The following is a 19,040-nucleotide window of genomic DNA, read 5'->3' on the forward strand; positions in this document are numbered from 1 at the left end:
AGGTCCTTTTCTATTCCATCATGACAGTGCCCCAGTGCACAAAGCAAGGTCCATAAAGACATGGTTGGATGAGTTTGGTGTGGAAGAACTTGACTGGCTCGCACAGAGCCCTGATCTCAACCTCATCAAACACTTTTGGGATGAATAGGAACGGAGATTGCAAGCAAGTCCTTCACGTCCAACATCAGTGCCTGACCTCACAAATGCTCTACTGGATAAATCGGCAAAAAATGAGAATGGTGGAAGCTGTTATAGCTGCAAAGGGGGGACCCAGTCCATGTTAGTGTCTATGTTTTTAGAATGCAATGTCATTACAGTCACTGTTGGTATAATGGTCAGGTGTCTCAATACTTTTGTCCATATAGTGTAGCAGGATGTAGTAAGTTTATTGATGATGTGATTTTTGTGTCTTTTTTCAGAAGAGAAGTCAGCGTATGAATATCCTAGGAAGCCCCAGCCCGTTACACCCCTCATCATTAAGTGGAGGTACTTTCTAGAGCATTTTGACATCATTGCTGAGTAAAATAATTTCTTTAATTGGAAAAAATAAGAAAAGTTTTAATAAGAAAAGTTCATTAATGGTTATGTAGATGAAATCCTTGCAATATAAAGATGTGAAATACAGTACATGCTTTTAAAGAAAGATAGCATCAAATGTGCACAGCATTCTATTGAGAATTGCTCACCAACATTCTTGTCTTAAAGGCATTTTGTATCCCCTCTGATCCAGTTATCCACAGAACTCAGCTGTGGTTTCATGGTCGTATTTCACGAGAGGAGTCCCACAAGATGATCCATCAGCAGGGCAGAGTGGATGGGTACATATCATAGCTCATTAATTATTCTCAAAAACATGCTGGATGCTTCTCTGTTCTAACTATGCCACAGAGACTTACACTTTATTGTTGTTGTTTTTTCAGAATGTTTCTCTTGAGGGACAGCCAGAGCAATCCCAAGGCGTTTGTACTTACACTGTGTCACCACCAGAAAATTAAACATTTCCAGATTTTACCGGTAAGATTTTATAGTTTTCTGCACTCAGAACATATTAGCATACAGTAGTAGCATATTAACTTTCTGTGCTGATGCACATATGACACTTCTAAAAATACTGTCTAGTATTCCTTGAAACAAAATGAAAATGGATTAGATTTACTGAAATTTCCTTTTAACTTTCTGAGAATGAATGTGACAGGCAAAAAAACCTCTTCTCAAGTATTGCTTTGAAAGCGCACAGCCCGCTGCACATAATGCGCATTCTTGTTTTAGCTGTGCCTGTAACAATCCTCAATACTCCAGGAGGGCGATAGAGTTAAACTTCAAAAGGTTGTGCCTTTAAACTGTGTTATTAATCAGGTATCTGGCTGTAAACATGTCAGCATGACTTCAATTAACATATTCAGCCAGAATCTTTTCAAACTGTAGCGCCACCAGTTGAAAAAACTGTCTGCAGAATCCAACGGTTTAGAATATTTCGCGTATTTGAATTGCATTCATTGAAATTGCAACCTGACACATTTCAGAATGCATGAAACAGCATCTGCACATAAAATGTTTTTATAAATTACTGACTAATCGTCCCTTTTCCAGTGTGAAGAAGACGGTCAAATGTTTTTAAGTCTTGACGATGGCGCCACCAAATTCACGGACCTGATCCAGTTGGTGGAGTTCTACATGCTGAACAGAGGAGTTCTGCCTTGCAAACTTAAACACCCTTGCACCACTGTGGCCTTATGACCTCCATATGCCTGATTCCGCCTAAAGACACTAAAACACTAAGACGGCGTGTGCTGTGGTGTATTGCTGTGCTGCTGGGCTGGAGAAAAGCACACTGCGAGAGCCCCTCTCTATCAAGAAGAGAGAAAATCAAAACAACAAACAGGACCAGCAAGAAATAAAGGAAATAAAACTTGTGTGTCAGCGCTGATGAACCTCTCAGCCACCTGCACACTCGACCGTGGCCAGAGCAGGTTCTCAGGACAATCAACAATCATCCGGAGGGAGTTTTCAGGATCCGCGGTCTGAATTGTGCAGATGCGATAGTGGTTTGGGAGGACCAGCAGAACACTCTTGGAACACATATTTGATTTTATTTTGCACTCATGAACCAGGAACAACCAAGCTATAGCAATTGTTGCTTTCATAAATTAAGCAGGTTTGATTCTACAATGTCCTGTGAGATGTAGACAGCCGATTGGTGTTTTCAGTACTGTGAAAAGACTTTTCCGTTAAAATTGTGCTTTCTATCCTTTTCATCTGTAATCATTAGAATATTTAGATACATTTTTTTAATGTGCTCATTGTCTTGAGAACAGAACTCTCATGCATAAATGCATTTGGCCTTTTTTTTTAATAGTTATAGTTATAGTTCTTCCCCATCACAAAACATAACCTGCAGCACTCTCTACTGGCCATACCAAGAAGTAAAGTGTCACTCCTTCAAGGAATGGTTAACCTCAGAAAATTCAATTGGGTTATTTACTCACCCTACTGTTGTACCAAAATCATATGACTATCTTTTTCCGTAAAATGGAGAAATTTGTATTTACCATATTAACTGTACCACGGCTGTCAGTTTACAAAAAGGACAAAAAACATCATGAAGGTATTAAATACGACTCATCTACTATGTATCAAGTCTTTTGAAGCCACGCGACAATGTCATATTCAAGACCAGCTCATTTAAGTTCAGGCCAAGACTTATATGAGTATATTGAGTCTGAGTCAAGACCAAGACCTGAAGAGGGTTGAGACTGAGTCAAGACAGAGACCAGAAAAGAGTTAAGTCTGAGTCAAGACCTAGTCCAAAAGACCAAGACCATGAAAATATTAACCTGGTTATGATTGTGACATTCTTTACCTCTTGCCAAACTTGTGTCTGGCCTACATTCGCTTCCCGAGTACATTTTTTTTAATAATTCTTCTTCAAAACAAACAAACAAAATCACCAGAAATGAGTTTGGGAAGGACATAAAGGTTCCTTTCAACTATTCCTTCAAACATGAGTAAACATGGCCTGACATCACCACCACATCCTTTAGGAACGGTGCCTTGATTTTAAAGAGGAGTCTGTTGAGTTCAGTGAAAATAACCACTAAACCCTCAGCTGGGAACTTCGCTGTGGGTCACAGTCTATCAGGAGCTAGATCAACAAACTGGAATCTTTATAACTGCTGTCATCGTCGGTCCCACCTCCAGTCCGGTTTGTTGTTATTTTTCTCTCCATGTTTCGAAAGATTGTTTCGAGGACAGCACACTGTGAAGCCCGGGCTAAGAACACCCACAGAACGGCGGGGTTCAAATTTCTAATCTGCCCTTTCCATGGTACAACGGACGTGTAAAGAATTTTTTTTTTTTTTTTACTTGTGACGCAGTGTAAAGAAAGAGCCTTGAATTTAGTATGTACCTATGTTGTATAAAACTAGATTGAGAGGGCACAGCCACCATATCTCCAAGTTTACACAGAGACCAGTATATAGATAAATGCAAACGACGCAATCATTTTTAAGTATTGCTTCAACAAATTTATTTATTCATCTGGATTTGATTACTTGAAATTTAGTTTCGTAGGTTTTTTTTTTTTTTTTTTTAGCGCTGTTCGATACTATTCTTCCACATTTTTGTGAATTTTTCAGACCTCAGTTAACAGGACCCCCTTTCTTGAACCTTTTAACACGAATTCTTCATCAGTATCCCACTCTAGAACACCATCTGTTGTACTGTGTATCTTGCTTTCGATCGTTGATATGGCACTATCTTGAAAACACATTTTTCTGAAAAAAGTTTCCAGTGAACAAAAATGCAAAAACACATTATATAGGACATTAAGAAAATTTTACATATATCCCTGACAGCTTTATTTCCATTCACGTTAATTGAACTGTGGCGTCTACACGATTAAGGTCTATTCCTAGCAAATTTCCACATTGTCGTGAGTAGTTGTAATTGTCACAAACATTACGCTTTTTGTGTTTTTTAATCCAGATCATAGATGTATTCTAGGATACATATATTTTGTGTCGGTTCAGTTAAGTAAGGGATAATGTACGATCAGCTGGCTTTTATCACAAAAAAATTGCGCAAAAGGCCGATCCTGAAACAAGGGGTTTAATTTGCGATAGTAACCGGCTGACTGTACATTATGACTCTTATTACACAGCTACTTACAAATAAAAAGTAAATAAAATAAACGGACGTGAAATATTGATTTATCAAAACTATTTGATTACGTGACAAGGAAGAGATTGGCCAATCGGTATTTTAGAGAACCGTGCAACAAGGTAGTACTTAGACCTCATTGGATGATTTAACCACAGAAATAGTCTGCAGGGCTTAAGTCAGCGCTATTAGTATTCACTTGAATTTATTTCTCAGTGTCAATTAAGTTAGTTCAAGCCTTGTTTGAGGGTGAGTGTGTGTCAGTGTTGATTTAGCTGCAGTTTGGGTGGGTCTTACGTTCACCAAAAGAAGCAAGCACATAAATGCATACTCACACAAGCTTTGACATTATTGTCTTTATTTTTCAGGGTTTGATAAGTGAAGCTATACAATCAGTCAGCCAAGGACTAAACTAACTTTCAGTTACGATGCTATTGATTAGCATATTCTATCTATATCTATATATACGCATGGATTCCACACGGCCCAGATGTGGGCCGGATCTGGGCCGACACTATGTTGCTGTCTGGGCTATTTCTAGTGTAACAGTATGACAGGAATTTTTTCGCCTGGTTCAGACAGATGGATGTATTGAGGTGGGAGGGTATATGTTTTTGTCCTGAAATCATTTAACAAGTGAAAGCATGATTTTGGGATTTTGCCAGAGAGGAAGTTTGCTATATGTTACTGGTGAATCACTTGTGTGAGTAAAACTGATTTGTAGGTAGTCTGAGTAGCATTAGCGCTTAGCTTACCTGTCTATTAATTGGCTGTTGTCTTAAGTGAGTGTAAGCAGAATGTCTGTTCACAATCCAAATACTCGGGGCGTCATTTCTGTGTTAACACAGTAATACACTTCAATCACGTTGTCCGTACAAATTAGCCTAATTTCATTTGCAGCATTGTTTAAGTTTTAAATATATCATGTAACTTAACAGGACACTATAGTTACACTCCGTTCATGTTGTTCAAGTTTATAGATACCACACTGAATTTTTGGATGCAGAATTTTTTTTTCTTCCAAAATGGCATATACAATGAAGAAACTTGACTTATTTTAGAGCATTTTTTTTATTAGTTGGTTAAGTGTGTAAATATTGAATCTATTCTATTTTATGTTGCTTCGTCAAGCTAATTGACCTTAAAAAATATGTTATGTTTGCATCGAGCTGATGGAAAACTGGACTTTGTCATTGAAGGTCATTATTAAGCTAAATTGCTGTTTTAAAAACTCACTTATTCTCACAAATACTCTTATTATGAAAACGCTAACAAATGTATGCCTTGTAGATATTATAGAAATGTTTCTTTAATATGAATCAAAGACAGAATTTCTTTGCATTTTCCCCAGTGTTGTTGAAAGGAGCTGGTAGCAGCATTTGCGAAGTGTGTGATCTGTTGAGAGTTTATCAGTGAAAGAAACAAATGTCATTTTTATATTTAAAAGAAATGAATGTAACTGGGTTGCTCAGGGTTGAAGTGGAGGCTGTTTAAAAATGGTCCTGTGGACCAGCAAGACTTCTCTGTATTTTTCTTTTTATTAAACTAACAGTGTACTTCTTTTTAATTGAGTCTTTGACCACACCAGACCTCTGTTGTTGTCCCCCATCCCCCCGTCTCTTTTCTCTCTTGATGAAACTCTAGCCTTCAAGATATTCTAGTTTCATCTGGATCGACTTTCTTGTATCATATAGCTTCCACAGTTTCATTTTTGGGTGAACTAAAGGGATCATTTACTCACCCTCAAATCATTCAAACTGTTTTTCCCCCATACAGTGAATGGTATGGAACAGAGAAGCTTGGACATTCTGCTAGATAACTCCTTTTGTGTTACATGCAAGAATTTGTAATGACACAAAGGTGAATAAATAATAACAGACTTTTAATATTTGAGCAAAGTATTGTTTTAAAGCATATGCATATCAGGTGCCTCAAAACCCCACAGCCCATCCTCTCTCTCTCTCTCTCTCTCTCTTCACTAATGTCGACCTGAGAGGGTGTTCTTACTCAGGTTATAGGATTTGTGTCACGAGTATTAGTTCTGATGAAAGAGGAGGTCCTGCTTTTTATTACAGCGGTCATGTTATTGCATTATACACAAGTAGTAATTTCTAATAAACACCATGTAGGCTACTTAATGTGTAATTTTGTGGATCTGATTTTAATTATTCCTCTTGTCATGAATCATAGCAACGTATAACATATGTAATGTGTGCACTGTAATGCAGAGCAGAACTTCTGTGACTTTTCCACTGCATCATTTATCAGAATGTTTCCCAACGATCAGTAATATTTCCTGAGCTATGCGTGTCTTCTCAATGCAATATATAATACCATGACCGTAAATGTAAATAAAATAGAAATAAATATGAATCTATGTATTTCAGGGAATGAAACAAACAAACAAACAATTGGGTTGAAAAAAAGGTTTCTTCTTTTCAGATTCTGTACTGATAATGTGTTCTGTTTGGTTCTGTAAATAGCTGAATGGCTTACACATTCTAACTGTAACCTTTTCAGGTATTTTTGTACAAATAAGGGACTGATATATTCTGTTTAGAATAAAACATTAATTCATTCCTATATCTCAAGGTGTGTTGATATTATATTAGCATGCAAACATCACACACTTACATTCATATAATTAATCCATTAGCATATCTGTGTGTAACGTGTGTTGTATGAGTTTGTAAGATGCTTACTGTTTAGGGAACATGCATGCGGGCGAGTGGTTAGAGCAGCTTTTCTGTGCACAGCTGTAATATCTTAGATTTTTTTCCTGCAACATAATCTTGCAACAATTATTGCTTAAAGGCAGTTTTTAGCACATTTCATGCATAGTATTTCATAGTGTTTACACAGGCATGATGGATGGATGGATGAAAGTTTATTCTAATCTTTGTCAGCAGTATAAATAATTTTAAAGGCCACGTTGGAATTTAAAATGCGTATTACATCGACAAAATTCATTTGAATCTTGAATCAGTTCTGTCTGCTGCATCTCAAAAATGAACTGTTCAATACATACACAACAGTGAGCGCTTCTCATAAAGGTTCTAAACGTTAGAGAGTTGCGATTACACTACATTATATACAATACGACTATTTGCTTTATTATTTTGTAGAATCACCTGTTTCTGTGTGATGCAAGCCATTTTCATGTCCACTAGAGGGCAGACAATCTCATTAACAGTAAATCATTTCAATCATCCTCACCTCACAATGAACCTGCGTTCTTCGTACGTGGATTACTCAATTATCTGGATTTGACTGTTGACGATTTGACATGATACAGGATTGTTTGGTTCTTCGAAGCTCATCCCGGAGTTGCTGTTATAGCAACAAGTCCGTAAGCTCAAACCTGCTTTGGAGCAGGCACATTTCTTGTAAACAGGGTTAGATTGTATTTTAGTGATGAGTCTGACCACACCAGACCTCTGTTGTTGTCCCCTCTGTTGTTTTTTCTCTCTTGACGAAACTCTGGCCTTCAATATATTCTAGTTTCGTCTGGAATGATTCTCTTGCTATTATATAGCTTCTACAGTTTAATTTTTGAGTGAACTATCAAAGAAAGGGGTGGGAGTGCCACCCTTTCTTAAAGGGATAGTTCACCCAAAAATGAGCAACAAGTCCCTAAATTTAAACCTGCTCGGGAGGCAGGTTTTATTTCATGTAAACAGGATTCAATTCTATATTTTTAAGCGGAGGCGACACTGCTACTACTACTACTACTACTACTACTACTACTACTACTACTACTACTGCAACAATAATTTTAAATAATAATAATAAAAAAATTAATTTGAAAATACCATTATGATATTGTGTAGTCTATCTTAATAAACACAGACAGTTCTCACTAAGAGATTTATTTGTGAAAGAATAATTACATGATAGTCTTAATGGAGTCTTACATGCATGATGTACAGTAGTCTAAGCCATGCGTTAATTTGAACCGCTCTTGTGGGACATGTTTTTGATAAGAAACTTTAATTTATGCCGTCTCATAACAAATCTGATTCACAGATAAAATTAAATTAATGGCTAATTACAACATTTAAATACAAATGTAAAGCCTGTACTAACAGTAGAAATTGTGAAATAATGGAAATAATTGGGAATCATGTAGCAAACAGTACACATTTTATCTATTCTCCTGAGAACCAGAACATTTTTCCATATCATTATATTGTTTAGAGCATAAGAATCAAATAGAATATATATATATATATATATATATATATATATATATATATATATATATATATATATATATTGTATGTTATGTTATGTGCTCTGTAGTGGACACCAGGATCAAGTTATAAAATTACATGGAATTACATGTAGGCTATAGGCAAAAACAATCACAACACAGCAAACTCTCTGTTTAGTTTGATTTTGGGATGGTTACAATTTTAGTGTTTAACATATTGTTTCAGAAATGCAATCAATTAAAGATATTGACATTTCTACATCATTTGGTTGGTTTTATGTTAAGTTAAGAAAAGAAATATGACTATTTAAAAGGAAATTTGATTATTAAATTAGTTTTTAAAAGAGGTACATTATCTTGGGTTTGATTCAGATTCAGCTAGATGGTCAGTTTACACCTAGGTGGTGCAACTTACCCACTGACTCGGATCAACTTACCCCTTATCTGGGAAAAATTGAGCCACAAGAACTCTTTTTTTTATAATAGCGCTTTTTCACTGTATTGTGGTTCGGCTCGGCTCCACACGGCTTGCGCTCCTGTAACCAAACGGAAAAGCACCATAAGAAGCCATATTTTTTTAACCCTTTTTCATAGATATATTCTGATCATTTTAAATGTTATAAAACATCCTGAAATTACTTTAGATACTTTCATTGTACTTCTGCCTGATTTTCTGATCTTGAACACATAAGTCAAAAAAAAAAAAAAAAAAAAAGGTAGATATATACACTGTATCTATTTTGCATATTAATGTGTTATTGGGTTAACATGTAATGAAATAAGAAGTATAATAATGGGAGTAAATATTGGCAACATTTTCATAATAATCTAAATATTTCATAGGAATACTGATATAATTGTTTTCCCTATTCACTTATTGTGTCTCCCAAAATGCATGATAAACATACAGTGGACATGTATGAAATCAGTGTCCTGCTTTATAAAAGAAAGTCATATTTTGATTAGAAAACCCCATAACATTTTCCTGAGATGTTGATTTATAACAAACAATTTGAAAATTAGTCAGATTTCAATGATAATTAAATATGTCAGAGAAACTCACTAAAATATAATGTCCACTACAGAGGACAAAAGTCTATACCGGGTCCCAGGAGTCCACTTGAGAGAGTGAATGTAAATAAATGAGTAAACTCAGACACTGATGACCACCTGCTGATAACAATCAGAATCACTGAAGGAAAGAGAAGCAACTAGAACAGAAAAAAGAGAAACAAAACAAACTGATTTCCAGCCACAGCCTTAGATAAAATCAACTGAAGAAAAAAGAAGACATTAAAACTCTCAAGATCTGATTAAACAACTCCACAAACAGCATCACCAGCTTCACCTATTACTAACCAGATTGTACATCTCAGTCATACATCTACAAAAATTCTTATTGAAAATGAACAGAGCTTTAGACGTTGATGATTTTTTTATATTTTTTTTATGTTTCCATGATGGAGATCAGTGTGTGCTTTAGTTGAGCTCTTGACCCTTGACTTTTTGAACATTAGTTTTTCTTTGGCTGCTTTAACTTGATCAGATGGCATTGGTTATTTATTAATGGTCACAACTCACAATCATCACCTAATGGCCTGGTCCACTGATCTCATTCAGAGTGTAATCTACACTCACCTAAAGGATTATTAGGAACACCATACTAATACTGTGTTTGACCCCCTTTCGCCTTCAGAACTGCCTTAATTCTACGTGGCATTGATTCAACAAGGTGCTGAAAGCATTCTTTAGAAATGTTGGCCCATATTGATAGGACAGCATCTTGCAGTTGATGGAGATTTGTGGGATGCACATCCAGGACACGAAGCTCCCGTTCCACCACATCCCAAAGATGCTCTATTGGGTTGAGATCTGGTGACTGTGGGGGCCATTTTAGTACAGTGAACTCATTGTCATGTTCAAGAAACCAATTTGAAATGATTCGAGCTTTGTGACATGGTGCATTATCCTGCTGGAAGTAGCCATCAGAGGATGGGTACATGGTGGTCATAAAGGGATGGACATGGTCAGAAACAATGCTCAGGTAGGCCGTGGCATTTAAACGATGCCCAATTGGCACTAAGGGGCCTAAAGAGTGCCAAGAAAACATCCCCCACACCATTACACCACCACCACCAGCCTGCACAGTGGTAACAAGGCATGATGAATCCATGTTCTCATTCTGTTTACGCCAAATTCTGACTCTACCATCTGAATGTCTCAACAGAAATCGAGACTCATCAGACCAGGCAACATTTTTCCAGTCTTCAACTGTCCAATTTTGGTGAGCTCGTGCAAATTGTAGCCTCTTTTTCCTATTTGTAGTGGAGATGAGTGGTACCCGGTGGGGTCTTCTGCTGTTGTAGCCCATCCGCCCCAAAGTTGTGCGTGTTGTGGCTTCACAAATGCTTTGCTGCATACCTCGGTTGTAACGAGTGGTTATTTCAGTCAAAGTTGCTCTTCTATCAGCTTGAATCAGTCGGCCCATTCTCCTCTGACCTCTAGTATCAACAAGGCATTTTCGCCCACAGGACTGCCGCATACTGGATGTTTTTCCCTTTTCACACCATTCTTTGTAAACCCTAGAAATGGTTGTGTGTGAAAATCCCAGTAACTGAGCAGATTGTGAAATACTCAGACCGGCCCATCTGGCACCAACAACCATGCCACGCTCAAAATTGCTTAAATCACCTTTCTTTCCCATTCTGACATTCAGTTTGGAGTTCAGGAGATTGTCTTGACCAGGACCACACCCCTAAATGCATTGAAGCAACTGCCATGTGATTGGTTGATTAGATAATTGCATTAATGAGAAATTGAACAGGTGTTCCTAATAATCCTTTAGGTGAGTGTATAACAAAAGTTCAGGCCAAACATGCGTAATAACAGCTTTTACAAACCCATTGCATATGTTTTATTTTAAGTAAAATCGATCAAATGCAATTAACTAATCATCTAATAATATTAAATGTCACGTGTCTGTATAATATGTGTTCTTTTATCAAGTTTCAGGACTTGTTTTGTTTGTTCCATGGATGGCTCAGCTAAACAGGCCAGTAAGAGACTAATAACTACTATTATTCTTTTTAATTATACTAATGTCTAATTAAAATATTGACAAATGTATCAAACTGATCGGAGACCAAGTAAAATGTCTCAGGTTACCCATGTAACCATGGTTTCCTGAGAAAGGAACGAGACACTACGTAGCTGACGACAGTCTGCAGAATCCATTCAGGGTCAGTGCTCCTGAAGCATGTGTGCAACTTAGTCCAATTTTGATTGGTGCAACGTCATCCCGTGACGCGTGCCGGCGGAATGTGGAAGTTATAAAGGGAGCCGGCATCAGACATTAGTTCTCTGTTGTCAGCCTTCTGATTGACTGAAGCATGCCGCTTCCAGGTATGCAGGAAGCATGGCAAAGGGACGCGGCGTCTCGTTCTCTTCTCAGGGAACCATGGGTACATGGGTAACCTGAGACGTTCCCTTTTGAGGGAACTCGCGCTGTGTCGCTGACGACAGTCTGGGGAATGATATGCCCACTTCGCCATGCTGACGAAAAAGTCTGTCCTAGCGTGAACCAATAAGGCACAGCTCAGGATGTGGGTGCTTGTGACCCTGAGAGGGCCTGAAGGTCCAGGCTATAAAATCTAACAAAGGTATGTGGTGAGGACCATCCCGCCGCATCACATATATCTTGGAGGGATGCCCCTGACCACAACGCCCTTGAAGATGCCATTTTTCAAGTGGAATGTGCTCTAAATGGCAGAGGTGAAGGCAGCCCACGCACCTTGTAAGCCATAGAGATAGCCTCACCTGCTTATAGTCTGCTTGGTAGCCAGGCAGCCCTTCTTAGGGGGCCCGAAGCATACCAAAAGCTGGTCATATTTCCTCCTCTGAGATGTCTTCTCAGGGGGTCCGGGGGTGGTCCGAAAAAAAGAAAAAAAGGTTGTTGATTGTGGCCTGTGGAATGTTGGTCCACTCCTCTTCAATGGCTGTGCGAAGTTGCTGGATATTGGCAGGACCTGGAACATGCAGTCATATACGCTGATCCAGAGCATCCCAAACACATTAATTTATGCTGACTGCAGGAATGTCCACCAGAGCTGTTGCCTGTGAATTGAATGTTAATTTTTCTACCATAAGCCGTCTCCAAAGGCGTTTCCGAGAATTTGTCAGTACATCCAACTGGCCTGACAACCGCAGACCATGTGTAACCACACCAGCCCAAGACCTCCACATTCAGCATCTTCACCTCCAAGATCGTCTGAGACCAGCCACCCGTTGACCATTGTAGCTGCTGCAACAATCGGTTTTCATAACCAAAGACTTTCTGCACAAACTGTCAGAAACCATCTCAGGGAAGCTCATCTGCATGCTCGTCGTCCTCATCGGGGTCTCGACCTGACTGCAGTTCATCGTCGTAACCGACTTGAGTGGGCAAATGCTCACATTCAATGGCGTCTGGCACTTTGGAGAGGTGTTCTTTTCACGGATGAATCCCTGTTTTCACTGTACAGGGCAGATGGCAGACAGCATGTATGGCGTCGTGTGGGTGAGATTCTGACGATACGGCATTCTGCGCCGACTTATATAGGCAGTCGGCTCTGCCTGTTCCGGCGGGCTGAAATGCCATAGGTTCGTGCAGTGCACAAATGTGAACAAGTCAGGCTTCAGTATTCAGAGTTTCCCCAAAGCATGTTTCACGTTCATCGTTTTGAGTATTTCCAATATACACAAGAACGTGCAGTAATCTCAGACAACTTAATCAAGATCAAATCCGCAAATTCATTTGAAGTAACCAGAGATCAGTTATCAGGATTAGAAGATCTGGCATCTGTCAAATCATCTCAGATGTATTAAGCGAGGTTCGAATGAATCTCAGATGGTAGAATAGTTTGTTTTTCTGTTAAATTCCTGTAGTCAATCAGTATGAGTCTCCAGCAATGTGAATTATACAGTACGTGTCAATATACAGGATCTACAGAAGACTGATTTTAAGAACAATATATATTTTTCTGATAGATAAATAAATAAATAAATAAGTCAATAAACTACCTTACTCCACATCTTTTAGTTTTAAAATCATTATTTGTCGTACTAATTGAGTTGTTCCATAAATATTCAGTTTTTTTTTTTTTTAATCACCAAACACTTTGTAGCCCATGGTTAGAGAGTCAGACTTGTAACTCGAAGGTTACGGGTTTGATTCTCAATACCAGCAGGAAGTTACTGAGGTGCCCTTGAGCAAGGCAACTAACTCCCAATCACTCCCTGGGTGCAGCATGACATGCCATAACGATGTATGCACTTCATAACCCATAAGTGTTTACTGAGATGCTTGAAGCTTTACAAATTGAAACCAGACTGATTATTAATTCAAGCTTTTGTATGCAATAATTATTTCCACAGAATTGTTTTAGGAATATTAGGTCTAGGAACATAACGACTGATCCAAAATGCTTCTTTGCATTTGCTGGCTTGTTTGTCTTCAGAAGTATTCTTAAGTTTAATTAGCATTTTTTTTGGATTGGGTGAAGAGATAACTGGCATACAAATAATTAGTAGTAGTCACTGTCACCAACCCTGCTGTTACAGCCAGAACTCTTTTAGAACAATGCTCTTTTAGAACAATCTGTCACATGCCTGTCCTGTCTCGTGTAGCACCTGTGGTGTTTTGTGTTCCTGTCTCTGTCTTGATCCCAACCCTCCTTGTTATCTCATTATTGGTTTCATTTGCCCCACCTGTTGTTCCCTCATCACCTGCCTGATTTGTCCCTTTTATAAGTTCCTTTGTGTTTGCAGTCTGTATCGGATCGTTGTCTCGTATACGTCTCCTGTTTTCCCGTGACCCTTTGGTATGTTTGTTTTTGAAGTTGTTGTTTTGTTTTATATTATGTTTTTCCCCCTTGTGGGTTTTTGTTTTACTTTGTTTCTTTTATTAAATAAATCATTATTCTTTTGCATTTGAGTCCTCACTTAGTTTTCTTCAGTTATAACGTGACATAATCGCTCCCCGGCACCACAGCTAAATGGCTGCCCACTGCTCTGGGTGTGTGTGTCCGCGGTTTGCAGTGTGTGTGTGTGTGTGTTCACTGCTCACTGCTCCTAATGTGTGTGCTCTTACTTGGATGGGTTATGCAGAGGACGATTTCCAAGTATGGGTTTCCATACTTGGCCTTAACATCACCTCACTTTATATTTTGGTTTTATTGATCACATACATTGATTAATGGGTGGCTAGACCTGATGGATGTCTTCAATATATGGCCTTTGTGGATAGCTTTTCAAATAGTCTGTTTCTGTTCTATAGACTTTGGTTCCAGTGCTAATTCACTCAAGATGTGAGAGTGAAACCTGTGATCTAATGACTAACTTAACAAGAAAACACATTTATTCCATCATACAATATATTATTGGCATATTGTTGAGTCATGTTAATGTGAAATAGCTGTAAACTGTACAGAATCACTTCAGATGCTTTTAATAACCGCAGAATAACAGTTCCATTAAATATTGACCTGGATAAGCTACGTGAGATCTGTGATAGAAATATTTTATGTAATGGGTATTTTCAACATTAAATGTACAGAGAAATGCAGACTAAGGATGCTCAGGTCAAAGGCCATATATACATAACCAAAAAGTGCTTAACACAGTATAACTAACAGTCATATGATTAGCTTAGATCATTACAAACCAATCACCAGAACAAATCACAGTGAAGAACTGTATGATTTAAATGTACATGTATCTTTCTATTCAGAAGACTCACTTGGTTGTTGTGGCCAGTGATCTCCCGGCCGTGGGCAACTGGAAGTTGTTTAAATTGTCCGTGGTGAAGTCAGATTAAGTAAGTTGTATTCAAATTAAGAATTTCCACGACAGATCTTACATATGATCTCATACGTAAACCTTTTTTTTTTTTTTTTTAATTGGTATATGCTATTATTGTTATAATCTGATTATTCAGAGTGATATAATGGTCTGCACTGTATATTACAGAGGGTGGTTGCATTTTTTTATGTGGACTTGTATTGGTCTGTATGTCTGTGATTTGTATTTATGTTTGTGGAAAGTGAACAGGTTCTCATTAACTCCTTATGAATCAGCTCCTTTTGCCCTGCCTGTACGCGCTGCTCTGAATGAAAGCCTCGCTCTGATTGGCCGTCTGAACGGTGGCAGGGCTGATAAACCCCCAGGCTTCCCTGCTGTTCCACATCACTCTGCTTTGCTCTCTCTCAGTGTGTGTGTGTGTGTGTGTGTGTTTATATATGTGTTTAAAACAAACAGAAAGCGTGTGAGGACCGACGAGAGGGACATCTCTTCTTTTTTGCCTGACACTGTAAGTACAATGAAAGCTATTACAGGGAAAAGAGAGTTATTATGAGCATAACACTTGTTAGCGTTTAGAACACAGTCCAGGTACAAGGTCCAAATACAGGACTATTATGGGATTTTATCAGGTTGATGACATGCATAACTCCTGAGGTGGATTGTTTTTACTTTCTGCATTTTGTTTCTTATTAAGGATGTTGAGTTTAATATTCATTTAACAAAATGTCACCTTGCCAGTTAAATCTAATAAGGCAAATGTCAGCAGACTTTAGTTTTTACTCCATTTTTACAACACCTACTTCAGTGCAGCATGACATGTCATAAAGATATCTGCACTTGATAATCCATAAAGTGTTTACTGAGATGGTTGTAGGTTTACAAATCAAAATCAGACTGATTATTAATTTAACATTTTAAATGCAAGTTTTCTTTCTCAAATTGTTTTAGGAACATTATGATAATGACTGATCCAAAAATGCTTATTTGCAATTGCTGGCTTGTTTGTCTTCAGAAGTATTCTTAAGTTGAATTTAGATTTTCATTTAGGGCATAATGTAATGCATAGTAAAAATGCTTGCAAAATACAAAAAGAAATACAAAAATGTCCTTTTAGGGATAGGGTTAGGGTTTGTCAATGTAAGTCCATGATAATTTCCTCAAATAGCTAAATTATATTTGTACATGTGTGCAAATATGAACAACTAATAGTACTTACTAGTACGTAATCAAAACGACTAACCACCTTCTGGATGAGTCATCACTTGCATACACACACACACACACACACACACACACACACACACTCTGACACTTCTCAATCCATTTGTATTATGTGGATTAGGGTGAAGAGATAACAGCCATACAAATAATTAGTAGTAGTCACAGTCACCAACCCTGCTGATACAGACAGAACTCTTTTAGAACAATGCTTTCACTGACATACTGTAGTTTCTTTCTATTATATTTGCTCTAAAAAGTACAAATTTATGGTCAAATTTAACCAATAGCCTATGTGTGATTGTGTGAGGAAAATCAGTGTCATACATTTGTAAAATTAGTGCAAATTAGCTATGCCAGCACACTGTTAACATTTAGTTTGGAAAGTTCACATTGTTCATTTTTTATAGTATGTATTTGGCAACCTGTGATGTTCTTATCAGCAAATATTGTTACTCATGTGCAGGGATGATGGTTTATTATGTTTGAACATACATTTGGGTTGCACTTTATTTTACAGTATGTGCACTTATGTGTACTTACACCTAAGAAAGTATAAGGTATGGGTTAAGGTTAGGTTTAGGGGAAGGTTCAGGGTTAGTACCTAGTTATTACCCAGTTATTGCAATTACTACAAGTACATAGAATGTACATGGGAAACAGGACTGTAAAATAAAGTGCTACCTACATTTTTTTTATTCCGTTTTCATATTCACACAAATATAATTCATTTGTGCACTCTGCATGAAGTGCATCCATTATTTCACAAGGTTGTTATTTCATTATTGCAAGGCTATTTATGTTTACTAAAACTTAAATTACTACAAACAAGTTTATTTTAATTAAATCTGAAATAAATATAAGATGAAAATCAAATCAATAGAATTTTTTTTTGTTTAAAATATTACCTTGGCACCTAAGTTAAAACAATAAAATTAATAACTGAAAAAAAAAAAAAAAAAACTACTAAAATTAAAACTGAAATAAAAAAGTAACCATAATGTTTAATGTTTATAGATAGATAGATAGATAGATAGATAGATAGATAGATAGACAGATAGATAGATAGATAGATAGATAGATAGATAGATAGATAGATAGATAGATAGATAGATAGATAGATAGATAGATAGATAGATAGATCTGCTATAATTACCTTTCATGTCTTGAACATGTGGCCTTTGGCTATAGTTTTCCGGTTAAGATACTGAGAATCATGTTGTCCATGAAAACAGTCTCAATCACTCTAATATAATTACAGCTCTCCTCATTTGAGGACATTGAGAAGGAACCTACAGTATACATCAGATTGACTTTTATTCTTCCCACTGAAAGACTCTACTCCTCTTTCAGCCAAAACGATGGACGCTGCAGAGTTCCGGAGACGCGGGAAGGAGATGGTGGACTATGTGGCAGATTATGTAGAGAACATTGAGAAGAGGCAAGTTTACCCTGATGTGGAACCTGGATATCTAAGGCCATTGATTCCCGAGGAGGCCCCGGAGGAGGCAGAGAACTATGAGGATGTGGTCAAAGACATAGAGAGGGTGATCATGCCAGGGGTGAGTCAGTGTTAACCAACTCTGACATCGTTGTACTGTCTTAAAGGGATAGTTCACCCAAAAAAGAGAATTCTGAACACAAAAGAAAGTATTTTAAAGAATGTCGGTTACCAAGCGGTTTCTGGTCCACATTGGCTTCATTGCTTGAAGTCAATGGGGTACATCAAGTGTTTGGTTACCCATATTCTTCAAAATATCTTCTTTTGTGCTCAGCAGAAGAGAGAAATTCAAACCGCTTTGGAACAACAGCTTTGATGATGAGTAAATGATGACAGAATTTTCAATTTTAGGTGAACAATCTCTATAAGTTGAACTTTGTTTTCAACTGGTATGATTCGTTTAGGCATCATTTTTAATAGGATGTTTCTCTTACTAGCTTTTAGTCAATTTCCAGAATCCAGAATCCAGAATCGGTCTGTCTTCGCCGGCCAAAAGTGGTCAGCGCAGACCACAACGATCTGCCCAGGTCTGTCGGTCCTGGGCGAGCCTCATCCAATTGTGTCCCAGATCTTGTCGTAGCGAATCGCGCCATCGTGTTGCAGGGCGTCCACGTGGCCGCTTGATGTCGATCGGCAACCAGACGGTGACTTCGCGCGTCCATCTTTCGTCCGTCCGCCGCATCAGATGCCCGGCCCAGCGCTTCTTGGCCTTGTTGGCCAGGTCCACCGCGTCATCCACCCTGGTCATGGCCCGCAACTGCTCGTTGCGGACGTGGTCGGTCTGTTGGACCCCGATCATGCGGCGCTCGATTGCGCGTTCAGTCACGGCCAGCTTTAGCCGGTCGGCCGCCGTCATTGTCCAGGTCTCAACCCCATAGAGCATGGCCGGCAGGACGGTACTGTTGAATAGGGCAGCCCTGATGTCCGGGTCAATGGCTCTGTCTCGGCAATTGAGCCGAAGCTGACCCAGGCTGCTCGGCGTCGTCGTGCCAGTTCTCGGCCAATCTTGTGGTCGATGGTCAGCTCCTGGCCCAAGTAGATATAGCTATCCACTTGCTAGAGCTGATGCTGGTCGACATGGAGGGTGGAGTCGGCCACCTGGTCGTTGCGCAT

General features: G+C 38.4%; 2 protein-coding genes across 6 annotated transcripts in view; both read left to right on the forward strand.

Moving 5' to 3' along the window:
- Positions 1–2,903, forward strand: part of grb10b (growth factor receptor-bound protein 10b) — a 110,889-nt gene extending 107,986 nt beyond the window's left edge. For all 4 annotated transcript variants that reach the window (XM_084384786.1, XM_084384788.1, XM_084384787.1 and 1 more), the window contains exons 14-17: positions 420–486; positions 731–818; positions 921–1,014; positions 1,591–2,903. In XM_084384786.1, coding sequence (XP_084240912.1) covers positions 420–486; positions 731–818; positions 921–1,014; positions 1,591–1,737 — 396 coding nt within the window. In that variant the 3' untranslated portion in view covers positions 1,738–2,903. The remainder of the gene's footprint in view (positions 1–419; positions 487–730; positions 819–920; positions 1,015–1,590) is intronic.
- Positions 2,904–15,560: 12,657 nt separating this feature from the next.
- The window catches only part of ddc (dopa decarboxylase), a 34,765-nt gene continuing 31,285 nt past the window's right edge, over positions 15,561–19,040 (forward strand). The window contains exons 1-2 of one of the 2 annotated variants that reach the window (XM_084435424.1): positions 15,561–15,716; positions 17,780–17,988. In XM_084435424.1, the coding sequence (XP_084291550.1) occupies positions 17,788–17,988 (201 nt within the window). In that variant the 5' untranslated portion in view covers positions 15,561–15,716; positions 17,780–17,787. Of the gene's footprint in view, positions 15,717–17,761; positions 17,989–19,040 lie in introns of both variants that reach the window. The other variant, XM_084435425.1, reaches the window with a different exon arrangement.

This window comes from Rutilus rutilus (assembly GCF_951802725.1).
Source record: "Rutilus rutilus genome assembly, chromosome: 17".
NCBI lineage: Eukaryota > Metazoa > Chordata > Actinopteri > Cypriniformes > Leuciscidae > Rutilus > Rutilus rutilus.